The sequence below is a fragment of the Condylura cristata genome, unplaced genomic scaffold (assembly GCF_000260355.1).
Source record: "Condylura cristata isolate star-nosed mole 26May11 unplaced genomic scaffold, ConCri1.0 scaffold00017, whole genome shotgun sequence".
NCBI lineage: Eukaryota > Metazoa > Chordata > Mammalia > Eulipotyphla > Talpidae > Condylura > Condylura cristata.
The window spans coordinates 26,834,838-26,857,437 of record NW_004567118.1 but is presented as its reverse complement, the minus strand read 5'-3'; the positions used below and the strand labels follow the sequence as shown (position 1 = coordinate 26,857,437).

The window sequence follows — 22,600 nt, the reverse complement described above, 5'->3', positions numbered from 1 at the left end:
ATCAGAGTTATTGTCTTTGAGACAAAATTAGCTGACATCAGCAATGGGTTAAACCTGGCATCTGTCATGGCTCTAAACCAATTACTGAGTGTGGCGTGAGCTCCCGGGTCGGCTTAATTCCCACTGAGTCAAATTGTGTCATTTCCTCATCTTCTGCAACTGGGTAAAGAGGTAACCTTGGCAACTCTTTTTGATAAGTTTAAACATGATGAAACCCAAATAATTTCCAGCTAGAAGATGCTATTTCCAGTCACAAGTGGTTAGTCTGACTTCCTGCCATAATTTTTCCTCTTAAGGGAAAGAGTTTTTTACCTAAGTGAAGAGAGAGCTTCTCTGTTGTGCAGCTTTGAAATAACAGCAGGAATAACTGAGCCAGTATGCTCAATGGTAGATTTAGAATAAGTCATCAGAGGGACCAGAAACTGCTTGATTCACCTGCATCTTCTCATTGAACATAACTTGTGTCGATCTGTGCCCATTTACTAGATTTCAGAGGTCATTCCAGAAGGTGGAGGAAGGGACTCTGTCCCTGGACTAACAACTCCATTCAACTTGAAACAGGGTTCTCCCTAGGTGATCCTCTGTGTTTTCTTCATATAATTTTAAGGGACAATTCTTCTGAGTAGCCCCCCATCAAACCATGGTTAGCTGAGTATTTTTTCTTTCTGATTTAATCTCAACTTCAAACCAAAAGCATTCTGTCTCTGTTCCCACATACACACACACACACACACCAATGAATTTATCAAGCCACCTGCTACCAAGATGTCAGCATTAAGCATAAAGATCACCAATGAAACACTTCCACGAGCTGCCAAGAGCATAAATGCAATGAAACAGCACCTCAATTGAAAACAAGGCAAAGTTTATTGCAAGTGAAGAGCAGTCACATGAAAATGAAATCTAATGATTGTGAAAGTATACATTTTCTATATTTTCTGTCCTGTTGCACAACTGGATAGTTCACTCTTCACTCTCATGGACCACCATCTGGAGAGAAAGTAGGCATTTTGAGTAATGTCAGGTGCCAGAAACTCATTTATTCTGGGTCTCTCGCCTGAAGGCACCATGGAGTGGCTTGCATGCATATTCCAACAGTGATTCCTTTGAAAGCTCATTTGGTAGAGCGGAGGACTGTAGTAGAAGCATATTCTAATAGACCACAGAATATTTTGGACCTCAGGAGAACACATGACTGCATATGTAGAGGAAGTCACCATATAGCCTGTGAAACTGGCTCTCAGAGAGAAACCCCTAGCGCTGAAAGTTCCTACAGCTGCCTATACCAGTCAACCTACTGTACAGGGACTGAAGACTAGGGCCAGCAGAGGGCGCCTGAAGCTCTCACTGGAAAAATACTCATTCCTTGCCAGCAAGGTGTCTGACTGTGACCTATAGACTTTGTCTCCAGCAAAGCTCTTCTCAGGTAAGTGACTATGAGCAAATCCCTTCCTTCCTGAGCCTGAGACTGGAAGTTCTAAAACTAAGGGTTCACTAAGATCCCCTTCAGCCTCCAAATATTTACATCACTATGGATTCTTCCCAGGTCTTCCTGGGGTGCTGCTGAACCCACTCCTGCTGCTTCCCCTGTACCAGTGGGGTCGCCTACCCTGCTGGAGGTGAAGTCTCGGGTCTTTGCCCGTAGCTTATTGACTTGAGATTCTGCAATATCAGCACGTTCTTCAGCCTCCTCGAGCTCATGCTGAGCTTTTCGGAATTTGGTGAGATGAGCATTGGCTTGTTCATCCTAAAACCAAAAAGCCCAGGCAGGTAAGACCAACATGCACCTCTCTTAGAGCTCGCCAGGAGAAAACATCAGGCTGCTGCTGTAAAGCCCCAAGCATGTCTGACTTACCGCCTCCTCTGCCTGCCTCTTGTAGGACTTGACTTTCACTTGAAGCTTATCCACTAGATCTTGTAATCGCAGCACATTCTTCCTGTCTTCTTCACTCTAAAAGTGAGAATGTGAGAATGGAACTAGAGAGAGGGAACACAAGATCTGACCGGTTTTCTGGGGCTAAAGTGTTGCTTCCTGATTTCTGGAGAGCGAGACCAGACTGGCGTTTGTACTTGACAGAGAAAAAGCCTAGAAGGTTTTCTTTCCACACACCTGATAAGTTAACTCCTTGACCCGCCGCTCATACTTCCTCAGGCCCTTAACAGACTCAGTATTCTTCTTCTGCTCCCCTTCAAGCTCAAACTCCAGCTCTCGGATCTGGGAAACAAGTTGAAAATTAGTCTGGGGTGTTAGAGACCAGAAAGCTGTGCTGAGCCATAGTGCTTTTCCTAAGTACCCGCGTCTCCAGCTTCTGGATCTGCTTCTTCCCGCCCTTCAGGGCCAGCTGCTCAGCTTCGTCCAGACGGTGCTGCAGGTCCTTCACTGTCTGCTCCAGGTTCTTCTTCATGCGCTCCAGGTGGGCGCTGGTATCCTGCTCCTTCTTCAGCTCTTCGGCCATGATGGCCGCCTGAAAAGCAAATCACACCCACTAAATGCAGATGAAGTTCAAGTACCTTGGGGCAACCACATCTTGGGTCCCTACAGGACCCAGAGCTCTGCAAAGAAAAATGACTGGTACATAAGCTAACCTAAGAAATGAAAGTAGGAAATGGCTTCTTCCCTTACTTAAGCTATCTCCCCAGGAACTCCAGGGACCTCTTGGGAAACTTCCCCTATCCCAAGGACTTTTTTTTTCCATTATCACCAATGTATGTTCTCAAGGAACCTGGGAATTACAGAGAACTGAGTTGAAACTAGCATCACAAGTTTGGGGATAGTGAGATTAAGGAAGGCCTCTGGAGAACTGGGACAGCAGGGGTGTTGCCTTCCGAGGGGTGTGAGCAAATAGTCACTAGGTAAATGTTCTCCGTCCAGCAGCAGAGAGCGCCATGGGCCTGAGGCCGGCAGGGAGGGACCTCCCAGAGGACTGAAGCTAGGTGCTGGAGGCTGTCAAGCCTGCTTCCTGAGAGGTGCAATTTGGAGAGACACTGACATTCAAGGGTGTCATGTTCATATTCCAAATAAGTCATATGCTGAAGATTAAAGAGCATAATACCTCTCTGTACACATAAGAAACAGCTCTTTTAACTCTACACTCCATTATTTCTCATGTCCACCTCTTAAATAAGCAGGAGACACTTGGAGTTCTGGGGAGATAGGGAGATGTTTGGAGCAGAGTGCATACCAAGTGTGCCCCATGGGGAGCCCTAATCTGCCTAAGTTGGGAAAGGGCAGAGACTTTCATTAAACACAACCATGGCAGCCTCGGGGGAGCAGAAAGGAAAAGCCTTACGTCGGTGATGGCCTTCTTTGCTTTCTCTTCTGCATTCCTGGCGTCCCTGCTGGCATCCTCAACCTCACTCTGCAACTGCATGAGATCTGTCTCCAGCTTCTTCTTGGTGTGGATGAGGCTGGTGTTCTAGGGCAGGAGAACAGGTGTTACCCAAGCATCACGGTGGCCGGAGGTCAGGCTCTCTCCTGCACCCCCACGTGCTCACCTGGGTGTGCAGCAGTTGCACCCTCTCATTTGAGTCCAGGAGCTCCTGCTCTGCAAGTTTCCGGGCCCGCTCCGTCTGCTCCAGAGAGGCCCGCAGCTCCTCCACCTCGGCCTGCAGCAGGTTGGCTCTGCGCTCCACGATGGCCAGCTGCTCCTTCAGGTCCTCCTGGCCCCGGAGAGCATCATCCAGGTGTAGCTGCGTGTCCTAGCCAGACCACGGAGGAAAGTGCTAGGTGAGGTGGAGGTGTCTGACCATGGACCTAGTGTTTGGGTACTGAAGGACAGGACAGGGTTTCCCACCAGGGGGCGCTCTCACCTTCAGCTGTCCCTGGACACTCCTGAGGTGCTTGAGGGTCTCTGCAGCCTGACGGTTGGCATGGCTCAGCTGGATCTCAATTTCGTTGAGATCCCCTTCCATCTTCTTCTTGATCCTGATGGCTTCATTCCTGCTCCGCACCTCAGCGTCCAGGGCGCTCTGCATGGTCTCCACAGTCCTCTGGTAGTTCCTCTTCAGCTGCTCAATCTCTTCATCTTTCTCTGCAATCTTTCTATCAATTTCTGATTTCACTTGTGTCAGTTCAAGCTGGATGCGGAGAATCTTGGCCTCTTCGTGCTCAAGGGCAGCCTTTAAAGAACAAAACCAAACAAGTCACTCCAGCCACTATTCCTTGAAAGTAATATGCTTCAGTAGAAGATCTGCAACCCACTCTACTATGTTAGATGCTAATCTTTAGAAACCCACCATTACCACGCCTGCTCCCCCACCACCTCCCTGCTTCCCATTCACCTCTGCTTCCTCAAGAGCTAGCTGGACATCCGCCTTTTCCAGTTCCATCTGCTTCCTTGACTTCTCCAGTTCGTGGATGGTTTTACCATTTTCAGCAATTTGCTCTGTGAGATCTGCTATCTCCTCTGCAAGGAAATAATTTTGATTGCATCTGAACAGCCCTGTGCAGGTTTCCAGGCCAGTAAGCACCTGTGAGATGCATTTTAACTTTATCAAAATTCTGAGGATGGTATTTTCTAGATAAAATATTGTCTCTGGTCATATCACCCTGAATATACTGGACCTTGTCTAAGACAAGATTACTGGAGAGACCTGGGGCCTAATCAATTCATGTCTGGAAATAAACAAGCCAGAGAGAGAAGAAGAAAAAAAAAAGATTACTGGAGAGAGACTCATGAGTCCCCAAAGTCACACCCAGCCCAGTTATACATGAAGGGAGAACACAGACTATTTCCAACTGCTTACGTTCTAAGTTCTTATTTTCTCGTTTCACTGTTTCAAGTTGATCCAAGGCTTCTTCGTAGGCGTTTTTCAATTTGAAGAGCTCAGTGCTCAAGGAGCGGGACTCCTTCAGCGATGCCTCCAGCTCCGCCTGGCTCTCCTCACACTTGGTTTTCCACTCCGCCAGCACCTGGGGCACAGGATGGAAGGCAGCTGTTGGCTAGTTCTTCTCCATCAAACATCTAAATCCTTACAACATCCAAAAAAAAAAAAAAACCCTCAAGAGCTGGGGCTGCAGTTGGCAGTGTCTCTTACCAAACTTTGCTCATGATTATTTGCCATTCCATATATTTACTCAAAAACAATCATTGATTAGAAACAACTGCCATCTCCAAAAAGACCAGGGATCCTTTGAGGAGGAATTAGCTAGACATAATTGCTCTTCCCTAGTCTGAAAATGCACTTGTAAATATTTCATTAGAACTTTGTGTCTAATCGACCTTATCTGCCATCTGGAAAGGAGATTCCAGAAAGCCTCTCAATGAGAACAGAGTTAGATACCCAGACAGACCAGTGCTGTGAGGAAGAAAAATGTTTAAGGCTGAATGACATTATAGAAATGGGTTTCCACTGACACTGGAGGGGACCTCCACCCCTACCCCATCCCCAGTTCATTTTACAGAAGAGGAAACTGCAGGTATCCCCCACATGGTGGCTTCTGCCTTCATGGAGCTGACCCCACACCTTGTCAAAATTCCTCTGCTTCTTGTCCAGAGCAGCGGCCAGGGAGTTGGCTCTTTCAACATCAACCATCAGATCCTCAACCTCTCCTTGCAGCCTCTGCTTGGTCTTCTCCAAGGAAGCGCACTTAGCATTCACTGCCTCAACCTGTTCCTCTGAATCTTGAAGGCGCTGAGCAAGTTTTTTCCTTCAAACATATGAAAGAGAAGCAGATGCTATTTAAATTTCAATCTTCTTAAACATCACTAGTCATCAAGTTAGAATCACTAATCTATGTGATTCAAACACCCCCCTTGCTTTCATGAACCCAGGAGAATTTCCTGTCTGCTAAACATCATTGATCAATAATCTGCTTTGTCTCTCACTGAGATCAAAGTTACTTGTCTTAATGAAATGTGCTAACTCAGGTTTCCCTAAAGACACAGCTCTGCCTTAAAAGATGAAGGTGATGGGAAGACATGTAGCAATGAAACAAAATATTTCCCAAGTGGCTCTAAAGTGAGTGACTGCTATTATTTGACCTTTACAGAGTTCTAGTCCTTCTAAAGGCACATCAAGTTGCATACTTGGCCTCCTCCAGCTCCTCCGTGCGCTGGATGGCGTCCGTCTCGTACTTGGTCCTCCACTGGGCGACCTCGCTGTTGGCCTTGGACAGCGTCCTCTGCAGCTCAGCTTTGCCTTCCTGCTCCTCCTCATACTGTTCCCTGAGCAGGTCACAGTCATGGCGTGAGGACTGCAGGGCATGGGCCAGGGCATTCTTGGCCTGCCGAAATCAAAGAAAGGGGGAGAGTCCCCAGTGACTTAACAATTTTGTGTCACATGGATGACGCCCAAGTATGCCGCTGCCGTCATCACCTACTGCCTAAAGTTCCCTTGTCCCCTGCTGGTGGTGTTTGAAAAATCAGGTGATGTACCTTGCTCTCTTCCTCTAACTGCCTCTTGAGCTCTTCTATCTGTTGGGTAAATGCTTGCTTGCTCCTGGAGAGTTGGGATACTATGCTCTCCTTTTCTTCCACTTGACGACTCAGTTCCCCTGTGTGCAGAAGGGAATATTTTCACTTGATCCATTCATGCGCCAAGCTCCTACTGTGTCTCTGGAGAGATAGTAGACAACGAGGTTTGATCCTTTCTTGGAGACAAAGCCATGTGACCATGCAAAGGAAACTGAAAATACAACCTGATATGATACCTTTGTAAACCTCTAGAACCCTGCAGTCACTTTTGCAATAAAACCTGCTGAAAACAATGACAGATTTAAGCATTATCAAAAGTACCTAAGAACTTCCATGGAGCCTTCCAGTGGCTGATGTTTGCAACTGTCAATTTGTCATTAAGAGAAACATTTCCTCAGGACTTCCTACCTCTAGTAACTTGAAGTTACACTCTTGGCTGACTATCCTAAGTTCAGGTTTATATGTTAACATGGATGTAAAAGAAAAAAGAAAAAAGAAGTCACAAGCTTGTGACTCCAGAGGTAAGTTTCTTAAGTTGAAAGGCAACTAAACTTCTTTTCATCATTGTCTTGCAAGGGATTCACCTATGAGAATAGACCAGGAGACCAGTGCCACATAGAGCCACATTTTCCAGATGAAAGACCCAAGTGCAGTCCTTATTTTTATCATACAAATTGGCCATGCTGCTTTACTTACTGTCTAAATCACTTAATTGCCCATTATCTGCATTAATTGCCCATTGTGTGCAGCAAGTAAAAAGGCGTCAGGTCTTGGTTTCTAGGCCAGTTTCTGCTTTTTTACAAGTGCGGGTTTTTGCAAGTTTGTATTCATTTTGAACGAGTTTGAACCTGGTGATACTTGGGGTCACTCTTACTCTGGGCTGCTCTCTCCCTTGCTTTTCCTGAATTCTGATACTTCCTCCCCGAGGACATACTGAATAGACCTTTCTATGCCTTACGCCCACTTGTCTCAGAAGATAGGTTTTCCTGGAATGAGTGTCCCCAAACGAACAGTCCCTCAGTTTTGACCAGTTCCCCCCTTTTAGGTGTGCTAAGTGTGTCCCTTCACAGTCCCTCCTCACCAGCCTCAGTCTGAAGACGAGACTTCTGCGCGGCCAGCTCGCTCACGCTCCTCTGCATCTCCTCGTTCCTACCCCTGGCCTCACTTAACTGGTCCTCCAGCGTCCGGCATATTTTCTCCAGATTTGCCTAAAGCATTAAAAAGGGGTCAAAAGTCAAGTCGGTTTTCAGACTCGAATGATCACAGACACCTCTCCTGTCAAAAGCGTGAGCACCTTGGATTTCGACACACTCTCCACGTTGCTGGCGAGGTCGTCGATCTCCAGCTTGAACTCGCTCTTCTCCTTCTCCAGCTTCTGCTTGACCCGCTGCAGGTTGTCAATCTGCTCCCCGAGCTCGGCCGTGCTGTCCGCGTGCTTCTTCCGCAGCGCGGCCACCGTGGCTTCATGCTGCAGGGTGGCCTCCTCCAGGTCCCGGCGCAGCTTCAGGAACTCGGCCTCGCGCTTCTTGTTGAGTTCTATCTGGGTGGAGGTGACGCCTCCCGCCTCCTCCAGCCTCTCACTCAGCTCCTCCAGTTCCCGGGCATAATCGCTGCGCTGCTTCTCTGTCTTTGCGCGGGTGGCCCTCTCCGCCTCGATCTCTTCTTCTAGCTCCTCGATGCGCGCCTGCGGAGGACAGCCATTCACACCTAACACCCCCCCTCCCCTCTCACCCCCACCCTATCTCCAATCACCCCCCCCCCCCGCAATCAGTCATCAGAGCGACTCAGGTTCAGCAGGCTGGTGGTCCCCATTCCCATTAGACAAACTAATTCTTGGGCTCACTGGAAGCAGTAAGAATGCTGCTAATTTCCTTCAATGTCGAAACAGACTATGTGGTTAAGTTGCTTTCAGGTCCTAAAGTTCACAAGACAGAAACAGATCTTAACTTCTCTCTCTTTGCTGCTCAGGGAGCAGCAGGTGAGACAGAAGAAGTCTGCTGCGCCATGTGGGTCACCTCCCTGGCTGGGGATCGAACTTATGAAGTATGGCTTGTGATAGCTACATAGCACAGAGACTTTAGCCCCTGTGCCACCAGGGAGGCCTTCTAACTTCTCTTTGAGGCTGGTACTTACAGATGTAGCTTATCTGACATATACCTGAGCAAGTAAGTCAAACCACCTTGAACTCAACTCCAGGGCAGACTGGAGATGAGAATTTGGAGGAGGAGGTAAGGCTAGGGCTACCCAGAGGCGGGGGCCCACTAACAGAAATTCAGAGCTCCAGTATCTGAAGTACAGTTTCTTCATCCTTCATGTATGAAGTGCCCTGTGACAAGCCAATGATCTTGAGACATGTAGACATGTTCACATTTCTTTGCTCCTAACCTGCTTCTCAGCCCACATAATATAACTCCTTGGCTCTCAGCCCTAGTCCCTAAAACCTGCATAATGTCACTTCCTTTTTCATTGGGAGGGTAGATTTGAATTTCTCTCCTATCTCCTTGCCAGTCGATTCAAAATAAAGCCGATTTCCCATAATGACCTGCTGTCCTAATCTGATCTGTCATTTCAGGCAGAGACCCCACAGTTCAGACATGTGATTGTCCCCTGAAAATATGGATATTGCCCAGTTAATTAAATGCTGCCCCAGAATACTTCGATCATGTATGTTATTTTAAATTCTGGATAAATTAGTCATCTCTGCTCTACCAACCTAACAGAAAGGAAGCCAGTGAGATGGGTGGGCCTAGGGTCCTGCCACTTGGTTCCAAAGAGTGACAGGCAGCACAATGCATGGTCTAGGGCAGAGAAAAGCCCCACACATCTCCTACCTGGAGCTCTTTGATTTTCTTCTGAAACTGGAGGCCCAAAGTCTGCTCATCTTCCACTTTGCTTTGCAGTTGACTATACTCAAAATCCTTCCTATAAAGGGAATGTGGACTGTGTGAGACCCAGTCACCTACAGAATGGAACTCAGAGGGGTTAGGGCTTACTTCTTGAGCCTTTCATCCAGCTGCTGTTTATCATTCTCCAGGTCTAATATGGACTCTTGGGCAAGCTTCAAGTCTCCCTCAAGCTTCCTTTTGTTCCTTTCCAGGTCTACACGGAGTTTCTTTTCTTGTTCTAGGGAGCTTTCCAGCTAAAAAAAAAGTTTCCATTTGTTTTAAGAACAAGTTCTTTGCTTCAGAAGAAGCTTGGGGGGGCTCTTCCAAACTTGAGCTCTAGGACACCTAATTAGCATTATTTACTTACGTCATCTACTTGCTGTTCCAGCTTGCTCTTGATTTTGCTCAAAGAATTGACTTTGTCTTCTTCAGCCTGGAGATCATCCAATGTCTGCTGGTGGGCCTCCTGGAGGGCCTTCTTCTCTCGGGTTAACTTTGCAATATTTTCGTCTAACCCAGTGAGTTCTTCAGTAAGGTTTTTAACCTAGGGAAATACCACAAATGATTAAAAGAAATAAAGTTTGGCTTACAGTGACTACATCAAAGAAGAAAGGCCTACAAAGAGGGTACCTTGTTTTCGGTGGCATGTTTCTCCTTCTCCACCTTGGCCAATGTCAGCTCAAGGTCATCGATATCTTTCTTCAGTTCCGAACATTCGTCCTCCAGTTTCCTCTTCTTGGCGGTCAGCTCCGCATTGATCTCTTCCTCGTCCTCAGCTCTCTCGGTCACCTCTTTGATTTTGGCCTCTAGCTGGAATTTGGCTTTGATCAGTTGATCACATCTTTCCTCGGCATCCAACAAGTTTTCACTTTCCTTTAAAAGAGAATCATAATTTCTTTTACTGAGGCAAGGTTTGTAGCACTCCAATATTTTATTATATATGAAGTCCTTTATGACTTCATATATGAAGTCCCATATGACTTCTGCATCCCAACCAAAAAGCAGAGATTCCACCCATGTCCAGTTTTCCCAAGTGATCAAGCTTAAGAAAATTTTTAAAAATTAAATGGTTCTTAGCACATACAGCTTGTACTTGGAGCTGTAGGTCATTCTTCTCTTGTACAAGAGTAACCAGTTTTTCCTCTAGCTCCTTCCTTTTTGCCTCTGACTTGGCGAGCTCATCTTTGGTTTTCTGAAACTCTTCCTTCATGGTGGCCATCTCCTTCTCAGTCTCTGCACTCTTGAGTAGGGGCTTGATCTTGAAATACAGCTTCATCCAGGGCCAGTGCTTGACATTCATGAATGAGCGGATGTTGTACTGAATGCAGAAGATGGACTCCCTATAAAGGAAATACTGGTTATTTCTAAGACAGACTCCCCGCCTTCCCCAAAGAGCTCACATTTAAACTAAGACCCTTCTCAACCTCCTCTGCACCATCTTCTGGAACTCCACACGCATGAGGAACCCTCTGCACACAGCTTGTGTCCGGGTGATCAGTTTGGCCAGGCGGTCATCCCGCATCTCTTCCAGGGTTCCCAGCAAGCCAGCTTTGAAGAACACCTTCAAAGGGAGAGAAACAGGATGAGGCAATGTTCTGGAGAAGTCTGAAAGGATGCAACTGCCGGCATCTGTCAGAATTGATTCAATACCTTGGTATGTCCAAATTTGTACTGAGTGTGGTCAATATCAATGGATGCCAGCAGCTTTTCACAAGCTTTCTTGCTGTCTATAAACTGTCCCTCAGGGATGGCACTGGCATTCAGCACTCGGTATCTGCCGTTGTAAACACAAGAGAGAATTAGCAATCGGAGAATTAGTAAAGCACAACCCTGGAAACCATCTCATTCATGTACTTCTTCCTGTAAGCAAGAAGGTCAAAGTCTAGCAAGGGACATAAACCTGCCCAAGGTCCTACTAGGATAGAATATAGGCAGGCCTTGGACTCTTTTTCTGCCATGGCCTATCAGATAAGCTCCTAAGAAAGTGCTGAAGAAGTATATATACCTCGGGAAGTGGTATTTCATTTATTTTACATGGAAGTCTGTAACTGCACTGTTGAAATGGGTCCTTTCCTGTCAGTACTTTCTCTCCCAAATTCCGGCATTTATCCATCTCATCCAGAAGCACATGTAGCTAACCCTTGCATAATATGGGTTTGAACTGCTCGGGCCTATTTATACATGGAGTTTCTTATAAAAACATGATAAAATTAGGGTATTGATTAATACAGTATAGTATTGTAAATGTATTTTTTCTTCCTTATGATTTTCTTAATAACATTTCTTTTCTCTACTTTATTGTAAGAATAAAATATATAATACACACAATGTACAAAACATGCATTCGTCAACCCTATGGGTTATCAGTAAACCGTCCAGTCAACAGCAGGCTATTTGTCAAGTTTTTAGTGAGTCAAAATTTATTGGTGGATTTCTGACAACAGGGGCGGGGTTTGACACCCTAACCCCCATGTGGTTCAAGGGTCAAACACTTTGGTTGCACACCTCTGTTTGAAGTCCCCATAGAGAATCCGGTTGGGGAAGCCCTTCCTGCAGATGCGGATGCCTTCCAGCACCCCATTACACCGCAGCTGGTGCAGGACAAGGCTGTGTTCCATGGCCCCTGAGAACAGAATCCAGAAATACGAGCGTCACATAGAATTTCTTAAAAACAGAACACCCTTTGGTTTTGGTGATGGGACGCCCATGGGGGTTACAACTGAACTGGGAAAAGGCACAAAATGATGCAAAAATAAACTATTATATTATTTAAAAAAAAAAAAAACAGAGCACCTCCTAGAAAGCCTGCAGCTGCCTTACCTGGTGTTTTGGTCTCGTTAGGAATGATACAGCGTACAAAGTGAGGGTGGGTCGTTCTTAAGTTTGACATCAGCTTGTTCAGGTTTTCCTAAAGAAAATGATGAAATCTGAGCTTTTACAAAGACATGTACTGTCATGGAACATTAAGACATAGATCTTAAATTTATCATGAATTCTAAAGAATAATGCAAATTCTTCTTTCTTTTAATAATCCTGTGGAGTGAAATCTAAGCAAATAGCTGATTTACTCATCTTGTGCTTCACAGTGAGCCACAGACTAAACAAATACAAAATGCCCTCTAAAATCAGCTCAAGAACCCTCTGTCCAGGCAGGTGGGAAAAGTTGCACTTAGGATTTACCTTCCAAGTCAGCCAACTCAGCCAGTTGTAATACAAAATGATAAGTAAATTCACATCCCATATTTGTTAAACCTCATTTGTATATTATCATAGTGCTACTTAACCTCACTAAATGAAGTAACCAGATAAAAATCACTTTCTTCTTCTTTTTCTTTTTTTTTTCATATCTATTTATTTATGCATAGGGGTATAGGTCAGAGGTGCAGGGGGTGAGAGGCTTCACCAGAGACAGAGCGGGGAGCAGAACAGGCAGACTGACAAAGTACACTGCTGAGGGGAGCAGCGAGACAGGAGAGGTCTGCTGTACCGTGCGGGTCAGTTCCCTGGCCAGAGATCAAACTCAGGCCACAGTGACTGGTGATAGCTTGATAGTACTTTAACCACTGTGTCATGAGGGAGGCCCCAATTTACTCTTCTTGAATAAACCAGATTTAGAATCACTACACGACTCCTTTTGAGATAATTGAATGAACACAAGCAAATACATTGGTTTTTCTTACCCTGAAAAGAGCAGAGACGGTTTGGAAAGAAGAACCCTTCTTCTTAGCAACTTTCTTCTTTCCACTATCAGCTGAAGGAAATAAAAGGTGGCATGTGTGGTTACCAGAGTAATCGAGAATTCTTCAGGCCTGTGAATTAAAAGGGTCAGGGAAAGCGCAAATTCAAGGTATTCTATAGAGCCCATTACCGTCTGTTGTAGCAAAGGTGGCATAGAGGTGCGCCAGGAGCCTGTTGGAAGACTTCTGGTACAGCCCCACCACGGTCTCATTCAGGGGGTCCTTGTTCTTGTCGAGCCAGCCGGCGATGTTGTAGTCCACGGTGCCAGCGTAGTGCACCAGCGAGAAGTGGGCCTCAGCCTTGCCTTTGGCAGGCTTGGGCTTCTGGAAGTTGTTGGACTTGCCCAGGTGCTGGTCATACAGCTTGTTCTTGAAGGAGGTGTCTGAGGCCTTGGGGAACATGCACTCCTCTTCCAGGATGGAGAAGATGCCCATAGGCTGGAGAGAGCAAGACAATGTGCAGACAGTAAATATGTGCTGCAGAGACGAGCCTGGAGTATGTGAGATGTTCCAGAGTGGATGGTCTAGGGTACCTTCTCAATGAGCTCGATGCAGGCAGCCAGGTCCATCCCGAAGTCGATGAAGGTCCACTCGATGCCTTCCTTCTTGTACTCCTCCTGCTCCAGCACGAACATGTGGTGGTTGAAAAACTGTTGCAGTTTCTCGTTGGTGAAGTTGATGCACAGCTGCTCCAGGCTGTTATACTACATAATGGTCATAGAGAATATTAGGCTTCCTTCAAAGCCAAAGCCCCACCAACCTTACTCCACATTGCCTCGGGCCCCTGTCAACACATCTGTGCTTTGAGATGTGGCCCAGCTCAGATCACACCTCCTCCTTGGAGTCTTCTCCAAACTGCCATCTAGAAGGTGTTCGTCTCTCTGCTGAGTTCTCATGGTCTGGGGCTCTTGTGTGCACTGACTACAGTAGCCCCTTATTTTGTAGCCAGTCTTTGAGGGTGTCTTCTATGCATCTCACTTTCCTCTCCAGACTATAAGCTCGTGTTTTATTCACCCTTGTTTATCTGGTAGATAATAAATTGTTTCATAAATGGCTATTTATTTTGAACCCAGAACCAGTAATATATCTATATAGACGTGGCACAACTGATTTATTATCAAAGTCCCCACATGTGGCACTCCTTTTTAAAGGATGTAAGGACATCCTTTAAAATTCCGCTTGACACACATCTTCCCTCCTCCTAAATGATGGAAGCCTCCCAACATGGTACTTCTCTTCTACTTGGTCTGTCCTGGTTTTCCTAGAAGATGCCATACTGTGATGTGTTGACCTTAAATGTATCAGGACCTTAACATCTTCCCTACAGGATTGTGAAAACATACAAAGCCAGAGGGAAACATGAATGTAAGTAATGCAAACCTCAAAGATCTCGAAACCCGCAATGTCCAAAACACCTATGAAATGTTGTCTTGGGAGCTTCGTATCCAGCTGCTGGTTGATGCGAGTGACCATCCACAGGAATAGTTTTTCATACACTGATTTCGAAAGGGCATTGACAGCATGGTGAACCTGTTAGGAGCATGATCAAGGAGTGAGCCTGAAGGCAGCGGCCGTGGAATACCAGGGTCCCTTCTCAGCAGCTTACCTGATCCACTGTTTGACCTTTGGTGACATACTCATTTCCAACTTTCACTCTGGGGAAGCACAGAGCTTTTAGGAGGTCGGAGCTGTTCAGGCCCATCAGATAAGCTGTCTTGTCAGCCACTGGCAAGAAAAGAAAGGCAATGTTAAGGGTGACCCCTGATGCCTGGCAGAGTAGAAAGGTGCTTTGAAAGCCATGCAGATTTTTCCAGGCTTGGCTAATTCATCCTAGTGTGCTTTCAGTCCATGTCTCCAAAGGGCTCATAGGTAGCTGATGGATCTGAGTCATTCAGGGCAAGTGATAGATTTTATGAAAATGCTGAATTGGATTCCAGAAAACTGGATCATTCTCATTGTACCTGAAATGGATCGTTCTAGCAAACAGGTCATGACTGCCTATAGATGCACCTCTCCAGTTGGGAGGGTTATTCACTCCAAAGGAGGCAGCAAGTGCTTTCCGTTGAACAGGCCAGCCACTCAGCACTGGCTTCTGGCCTGTTGCAGGGATTTTGTACCTTCAGTGCCATCTGGCTCGGCCTGCTCTTCCCTCTGCTTCTGCTTGAACTTCATGTTCCCATAATGCATCACGGCCCCTGTCAGCTTATAGAGTCCAGATTTCTCTTCTGGAGTGAAGCCCAGGATGTCAATGGCACTCTACATAGAAAGACAGCTCATCAGCCAGAGGACCCAGGGATGGAAGGGGAACTCCCTACCTCTTTCTCTTGGTCTGACTTACGTCTGTAGCCAACAGCTCCTCGGCATCATCAATGCTGGCCACCAGGATTTCACCCTGGCTGATGAACGGGTAGTCATAAGGGTTGGTTGTGATAAGCAGCAGCTCTGAAAGCACCAACAGTTACAGAAGCTCGCGGGATTCAAAAGAAAGCATTCCCTTCCCCCCGACACACACCCCAGCCCCGTGGTCTGAGCCCCTGTATTCTGGGCTGACTTTCCAAATTTAATTTAGAATTAGAAGCTTCTTTTACGTCCTTGCCACACTGAGGCTGTGACTGAAAATGAAGTTGAGGGAAGACTTCAGCTTGCTCTGCCAAGTAAATTAAGAATCCCAGAGAGAATAGGCAGACTCTCTTGCTTTGCATGTAAGTGGTGCCTCTCAGTGTAGCTTGACAAAGTTAATAGGAAACCTGGCTGAGAGTGGGTCAGGACAGGAGTCCACGCTGCGCAAGCACAGTTTGCTTTGTATAATCATTGTCTTTTCCAAAACCTGTTGAAAAGTTACGACCTGTTTCCAGGCTTAAGGACAGAAGTCTGAACAAGCACAAGAAGAGAGGAAAGAAGACCTTGGTGTGCAGGGAGGTCTCTGTTAGGTGCAGAACAAAGGGCAGGGACAATACCCACAGGCCTTTCACCTAGTTTTGCACCTGCCTGGCAAGTTTTGGGCAGAGGTTGGTTTCTGTGTAGGACCACAAGAGGGCGCTAGAGGACAGATGATGCTGCTTGTCAAGAAGGGTTTTATAAAACCTGCACTGAATTCAGCAGTACTTTAATCTTGCTGTGCTTTGAATCTGTTTCCTTCAAATTAGCACATCGCTGTCAAAATAGTCACCTCCCATTTCTAAACCAAAATTCCCCCGTTGGCTGTCTAGGCATCGATATAAAAGTACAGACTGCTTGGTCCAGTCATCTAAGAGCCCCAATGCCTTTAAGACCAAGCCCTTTGGCTACCTCCTCACCTATGAGCTCTGGCTTCTTGTTGGAAAGGATCTGGTAGAAAATGTGGTAGCTTCTCTCAGCCTTCAGCTGGAAAGTAACTCTTGATTTCTCCAGCAGATCTATGAACACAAACACAGACCTGTTTTCCAAACTGCCCCCAGTCACCTAGAGACATCAAGCAACCCTGGTCATTTACTTACAAGTTTCAATATCTGCAGAGGCCAGTTTCCCGGTGGTGCCAAAATGGATTCGGATGAATTTGCCCTGTGGAGGGGAACGGGCTGGTGTCTAGTATCTCTGTGCACCTGTTAGTCTCCTGCATAAAGGGATTGGGAGCTTCATCCCCTGTGGCTTGAAATTAACTATGCCCTCCTCCCTTCTCATCACTTCATCACTTTGATGTGCCTCATTACCCCACCACTTTGTTTCATTTTGTTTTTAAAGATTTATTTATTTATACATAAAAGAGCTGGGGCAGAGGCCAGAGGTGTGGGGGAGGGGGGCAGAGACAGCGGGAAGCAGAACAGGCAGATCTACTGAAATACACTGCTGAGGGAGCAGCTGGTGAGACATGAGTGGTCTGCAGTGCCATGTGGTCAGCTCCCTCGTCTGGGATCAAGCTCATGCTGCAGTGGCTGCAGATAGCTTCACAGTGATGACACTTAACTCCTTGCACCACCAGGGAGGCCCTTATTCCACACTGACTCCTGATGGCCCCACTCCAGCCAGTCAACAAAGTAATAGTGTGATTTTTGCCAAGCTATCAATCAAACCACATCACTTTCCCACTTCTAGCACCTGCCGGTTCTTCCTGACTCAAGTCCACGCCCCTTTGCACTGCCTCTAGACCCCTCTGAGACCAGGCCTCTCTGCCTTGCCTCATGGACTTGCCACTTTGCCTGCCTCTTTGTCACTCAGATCCTCTTTAGGTTCCTTGACCACACCAGGCCCACCTCACCTCAGGGAGAGTGCACTTGCTTCTTGCTCTTGTTGCTGTTCCTCCTGCTGGTCTCAAGACCACCGGCCAGCCCTTGCCCCAGGCCTTCCCCACAGCCCCACCTAAAGGATACACGCCCTCCCACCCCAGTTGCTCTATCACAGGTACTGCTTTCTTACCCTCATGTGTCACTAGCCCAATGGTCTCGGTGATGTGCTCTGCTCATTCACTGTCTACCCCCGCTAGTCTATAACCTCCACAAGAACAGAACCTTTTCTGTCCTGTAGGCCACAGAGAAAGTCCCAGCTTAACTGAACTCTGACTCACAAAGCGGGAGGAGTTGTCATTCCTCACGGTCTTGGCGTTGCCAAAGGCCTCGAGTAGGGGGTTGGCGCTGATGATTTGATCTTCCAGGGTCCCCTAGCGTAAAAGATCAGAAATGGGGACAGTGAGAAATGCTGTCCAGCGTTGTCACTCGGCTACCTGGAAACACTGGAAGTCTCTGGGGAGACCCATCCATCCCACCCAACTTTCCAACATTTGAATCAGCCAAGTATCACTCAAAATGCATTTGCCATTTTGTTCCACTTGGCTTTGGTTGGGTCTCTTGCCTTTAAACTTGATTCCTGTTCAATTCCTTGATTCTCCAATTAGTTAAGATGTCCGTATTCATTTTGCACTGCTGTGATGTAATCCTTTCAAAGTAGACACTACAGTTCTCTCAAACTGGCTTATAGAATTCTACCATCAGAGAGTAAATGCTCTGAACTGCTCCCAAACTGACCTTAGTTAAGATTTAGAACCTTCTGGTTTAGAAAATGACAGGATCTGTTCCTGTGAGGTACAGCACACACTGGTGTGAGCTGCCTGGCTGCCCCTCAGAGTTTAGAGTCTTGGCCTGCTCCCTTTGTATCAACAGTGGACAGGGAGGGGAGCTGTCACCAATCATTACCCCCTCTTCTGAAGTGAAGGCAAAGGTTAGACATGGAAGCACACCAAACCTTTCTCTCCAAAAATACCTTCATTTTGGAGTCCTTCTTCTTGGCGAGATCTCCAGTAGCTGCAATTGTTGCAAAGTACTGGATGACACGCTTGGTGTTCACAGTCTTTCCTGCCCCGGATTCTCCGCTATTTGGAGCCACAGAGAGAGAAAGAAACGAGTCCTGCTAAAATCTCAACTCCCTGAGATTCACACAGAAGCCAGAACATACTCTAAGTTCAGTCAGATAAACATCAACCAACCAAACTACAGGGTGGCTCAGAGGCCCAGGGAAGACTCAGCCCAGCTCAGTGGGCTCAAGCGAGGGGAATGCAGTTTCCAGGCCTTAACTCGTACCTCCTGCCCATCCCCAGATTTACCTATTCATCATCGACTTTGCTCTCAACACTTTCTAATGGATGGAATGGAGCAAGCAGCCCCTTACCAGTTACAAAACTGTCATGTCTCAGATACTTACGTGATCAGGATGGACTGGTTTTCACGATCTGCCAAAGGAAAAAATAACATGGAGTCTATGCAGTGCAAAGGAAACTGTCCTCTTCTCACTCTTCAATAGTCAGTGTTTGCCTGCACTGGCCCTGCTCCCTTTCTCCGTCCTCAGTCTGGGAGAGAAGACTCATCCTTGAGACTGAGTCACACAGAGGTTAAGGCCCTGCTTACAGCCAGTGGCTTCTCATCATATGAGGTTAAACGATATGACACTGTCAATCTTTCTTTTAAGCTCACAAAAATGTCAGTTTCATATGGTTTAATCAATACTCTATTATATCCAAAATCCTCCCCATGGCCTGCAAAGCACAGCTTTTACACACCCGCCTCTGCTGGAGGCCAGAGGGGCAACCCCCCTCCCCCACGCCCCTATCCCACCTCCAGTAGCCCACAAAGCTGCCCACCCAGCTCCAGGATTCATTTCTGGAAACCTACCAGTCAGCATGAACTGATAGGCGTTGTCGGAGATGGAGAAGATGTGGGGTGGGGCCTCCTGGCGCTTCTTGCCTCTGTAGGCGGCCACCACCTCGGGGTTGTAGACCGGCAGCCACTTGTAGGGGTTGACGGTGACACAGAAGAGGCCCGAGTAGGTCTGCGGGAGTGTCAAACATAGCGTGTGTGTGTGTGTGTGAGTGTTTGTGTGTGTGTGTGTGTGTGTGTGTGTGTGTGTGAAATCTTTACCTTTATGGTTATTTCACTTCACATTAATCTTGTACAGAAGGGGAGATGGACTTCTCTTTATAGATGAGGTGTTGAGACTCAGAGAAGGCAGCACTTACACTCCCCCATGGCTAGAGGGGATGATGATGCGACCCAAACCTACACACCATCTTTCCTGCTCTCCCACTCAGTCTCCCCTCGCCCCTTTCTCCCGTTCCTATTCATCTCTGTTTTTCTCCATGTATCTTTTCCCTTCTCTTTTTCTTGTTCAGCAACTTCACAAACATTCACCTGTCAAAATCCCATCCCCCACAGCCTCCCCATTATGCACCGGGAAAGGCCCTCAGACTGTGCTCACATAGATCATCCATGAGGTGTAGCGGTCCTTGAGGTTGTACAGCACGGCCGGCTCATTCAGGTGCGTCAGCATTGCCATGTCCTCGATCCGGTCGAACTTGGGGGGGTTCATCGCATACACATCCTCTGGCTTGACCATGAGGGTCTGGAAGGGAGAGGGGCAAGACTCACCCCAAATCTGTGCCTTGCCTGTGGCAGAGACCACTCACCCATGAAGAGACCTCTGAGCTAAAGGCAGCACTAGAGATCAGGTCATGTGAGGGGAAGGGTGACAAGCGCTGTGGAGGTGATACTAGGTGATTGTTCAGGGCTTTTTCTGTTTCCCTCATGTGTTGCCTCAGGTGAGGGGAGGATAGAAATGAGAAGAGCAAATCTCTGCGGGCAGCCTTGGGGATGAGGGAGAGGGGAGCCAACAGGGAACTTCAGTTCAGGTATCCAGCTGGACCCACAACCCAAGGGCTTTCCTCTCTCTGACAGAACAGGAGGGTCTTAGGTGATCCAGAGGCAGCCACAGAGAGGGGGGGTGTGGCCTGGCACCCACACTTAGCCCACATTCTGGGCTCTCTAAAAGCAGCAGTCCAGCCCACCCACATCTCTGGGCCCATGCTTATGCTTATGAAAGAGACCCCAGTCCCATCACGCCCCTTCCCCCTTCCTGGGACTAGAGTGCTGAACCAGGAGAGGAAGTGTAGGGCAAAGTGGTTCCCAGCACTGGCATCCTTCAGGCCTCCCTTTGGTGGAAAAGACCCCATTCCCCAGGCCCCCAGGCTGGAGAAGCAGCCTCCTGCCTGCCTCCCCACCCTGCCCTGTCCTCCCACCTTTCTCTGAACCCTTCTCTGAAGATGGTTGCTTTTCCCTGCCTCCAGGCACAGAGTCACTTAAGATACCCAGGTGCAACCCACCCTCTTTGGGAAGGATCTAGACTCTCTCTAGTACAACATTATGTCCAGCTTCCCTCTCCATGCCTCCCTGCCCCACTTCTTTGCAAGCTCATTTTTTAGCTCCTTTATCTGAAATATATACAGTCACCCCTGGAGAGTTTGAACAAGTGGTGGCCCTGAAGGGGTATTGCAATGCCTTTTTCCTTCTGCCCCAACCCAATCACACTATTTTCTTTACTCTTCTCCCTGGGGGTTTCTTTTCCAGCCCTTATTCTTGCACTTCCTTGTGACTGGCCCAAGTAAATTGGGCCACACTGCTCATGGCCTTCACACAGGTAAGTTGCTACTTTGCCTGGAGCTGGTGGTCCACACACTTTATACGCCTTCCTCCCTGCCTCAGTTAAATGGCAAATGCTAGGAGAATGGGGGAGAGCTCCAGGGTGAGCTTACTAAGAGGTCCTCTTACTATCAGCTGCCATCTCCATATCTGGGGGTGCACAGAGCATGTCCCTTCTGGCATAGGGTGCATGAACATTGACCAAAGCACCTCAAAGTCAATTGCTTTGATCAGTCACAGTAAGAGTCTTTTCCCACCCCTCAGTCCGAGGGGCTGGTTAGCTCTGCTTTCTCTGAGGACACCTGGGAAAGATGACAGTGATGCTGTGTGAGTCGTTCTGGGACCAGGGCCAGATGGGGCAGTGGCAGGAGTGAGGGGGTGCTTTGGACTCAGCAACCAGGAGAGCAGACTAAAGCCAGTCACCTTCAGAGGGGAGGAGGCTTACCCGGTTGTCCTCGGTCTCCACCGCGACCTTCCCATCCTGGGAACTCTTAATTTTCCCCTTAACATATTCTTCCTTTGAGTCAACCACAAAGCAGTAGGTTTTGGCATCAAAGGGCTGATTCTGAGCCTCGATCCTCTCTTTTTCCGATTTCCGGAGGAAGGGGGCAGCTATGCCAAATACTTCCATTTCACTGTCGCTACTCATGGTGTCCACTGCAAGGCAAACCCCCAGGTGAGCCCAGCTGCCTCCTGGGCCAGGCTCCAGGCCATCTTGTCCCGCCAGCTTAGGTGGACTCCCAGGGGCCAGGAGCCAGCCTCCCTCCTCCCCCGGGTGCTCCATCCACAGGACCCACGAGCTGGGAGAATCTACTGGGCCCTTATTTATTGAGCATGTTCTGTGTGAAGGGCACAGAGTAGTTTATTCAGCCTCCCCCATCATCCAAGCCTGGGTTTGATGAAGGGACCACAGAGGTGAGTGCAGCTATAGAGACCTCATGTTCCTCTGTCCTGAAACCTAAATATTGCCCAGAGAAAATTAAAACATACATGCCATAATAAAACAAATACCACTCTTCAAAGAGAGAGTGCCAAGTGGCAAATAACAAGGAATTTTGGAAGCATTTTCATTGGAAGTAGCTCCCTCCTCATAAAAAGAAACCAGCCTTTCGCTGCCTAAGAATAGTAGCAGCATCTGACATCAGCATTCATCTGATAAGTCTCCCCAAGGTGTAGCTTCCTCCCAGGCCTCTCCAGCCCCATCTGGGCCTGTCTGAGCTCTCCACCCTCTCAGCAGCCCTTTGGGCTTCTTCAGGGTGGGGAAGACTGGTAACTGCACTGTACGGAGACTTCCAACAGCCTGGAATGTGGCTGATCCTCTCACCTGAGAGTCACACCACAGAGGGACAGCAGGAGACACAGCAATGCTAGAAGATCAGACCTGCAGTAGGAGCAACACATGAAGAAACTCAGGATGCCTGGCAGTGCCTGGCTCAGTTTTCCATCAGTTCGATGAAATAAAGATAAAGGACTGATAAGTTAAAAAAAAAAAAAAGCCCTGTCGCAGAGTAAATGGGTGGAGCCACGGGATGTGACCCACAGCAAGTCTTAGGGGTGGGAAGACCCTCCCTCGGCCCTGAAACTGGCCTTCCAGCTGGCTCTGGCTTCCTTTGTCTGCAAAGCAT

At 47.6% G+C, this 22,600-nt stretch overlaps 1 protein-coding gene across 1 annotated transcript; it reads right to left on the bottom strand.

Annotated features, from left to right (window-relative positions):
* Window positions 1–864: 864 nt before the first annotated feature.
* Window positions 865–21,624, bottom strand: MYH3 (myosin, heavy chain 3, skeletal muscle, embryonic). The gene is made up of 39 exons (XM_004684585.2): window positions 21,421–21,624; window positions 19,759–19,902; window positions 19,176–19,332; window positions 18,709–18,736; window positions 18,271–18,379; window positions 17,579–17,671; window positions 16,515–16,578; window positions 16,335–16,433; window positions 15,377–15,480; window positions 15,156–15,294; window positions 14,645–14,763; window positions 14,419–14,568; window positions 13,572–13,742; window positions 13,170–13,476; window positions 12,982–13,052; window positions 12,122–12,209; window positions 11,807–11,924; window positions 10,952–11,075; window positions 10,726–10,862; window positions 10,386–10,641; window positions 9,932–10,174; window positions 9,669–9,845; window positions 9,410–9,555; window positions 9,248–9,338; window positions 7,711–8,100; window positions 7,498–7,624; window positions 6,378–6,496; window positions 6,030–6,226; window positions 5,467–5,650; window positions 4,747–4,912; window positions 4,282–4,406; window positions 3,811–4,119; window positions 3,496–3,699; window positions 3,291–3,416; window positions 2,295–2,465; window positions 2,111–2,215; window positions 1,856–1,951; window positions 1,610–1,747; window positions 865–990 (listed from the first exon to the last, which is right to left on the bottom strand). Exons 1-39 carry the CDS (start codon window positions 21,622–21,624, stop codon window positions 964–966), a joined length of 5,823 nt encoding a protein of 1,940 aa, XP_004684642.1. The 3' UTR covers window positions 865–963.
* Window positions 21,625–22,600: the final 976 nt, after the last annotated feature.

Excerpts from the sequence above, each read along its gene's own strand:
- MYH3 (XM_004684585.2), bottom strand. The coding sequence starts at position 21,624 with ATGAGTAGCGACAGTGAAATGGAAGTATTTGGCATAGCTGCCCCCTTC. Across the intron at positions 6,497-7,497 it reads TCGTCTTCAGACTGAGGCTG|GGGAACTGAGTCGTCAAGTG; the intron begins GTGAGGAGGGAC and ends TTCTGCACACAG. Across the intron at positions 4,120-4,281 it reads TAGCTCTTGAGGAAGCAGAG|GCTGCCCTTGAGCACGAAGA; the intron begins GTGAATGGGAAG and ends TGTTCTTTAAAG.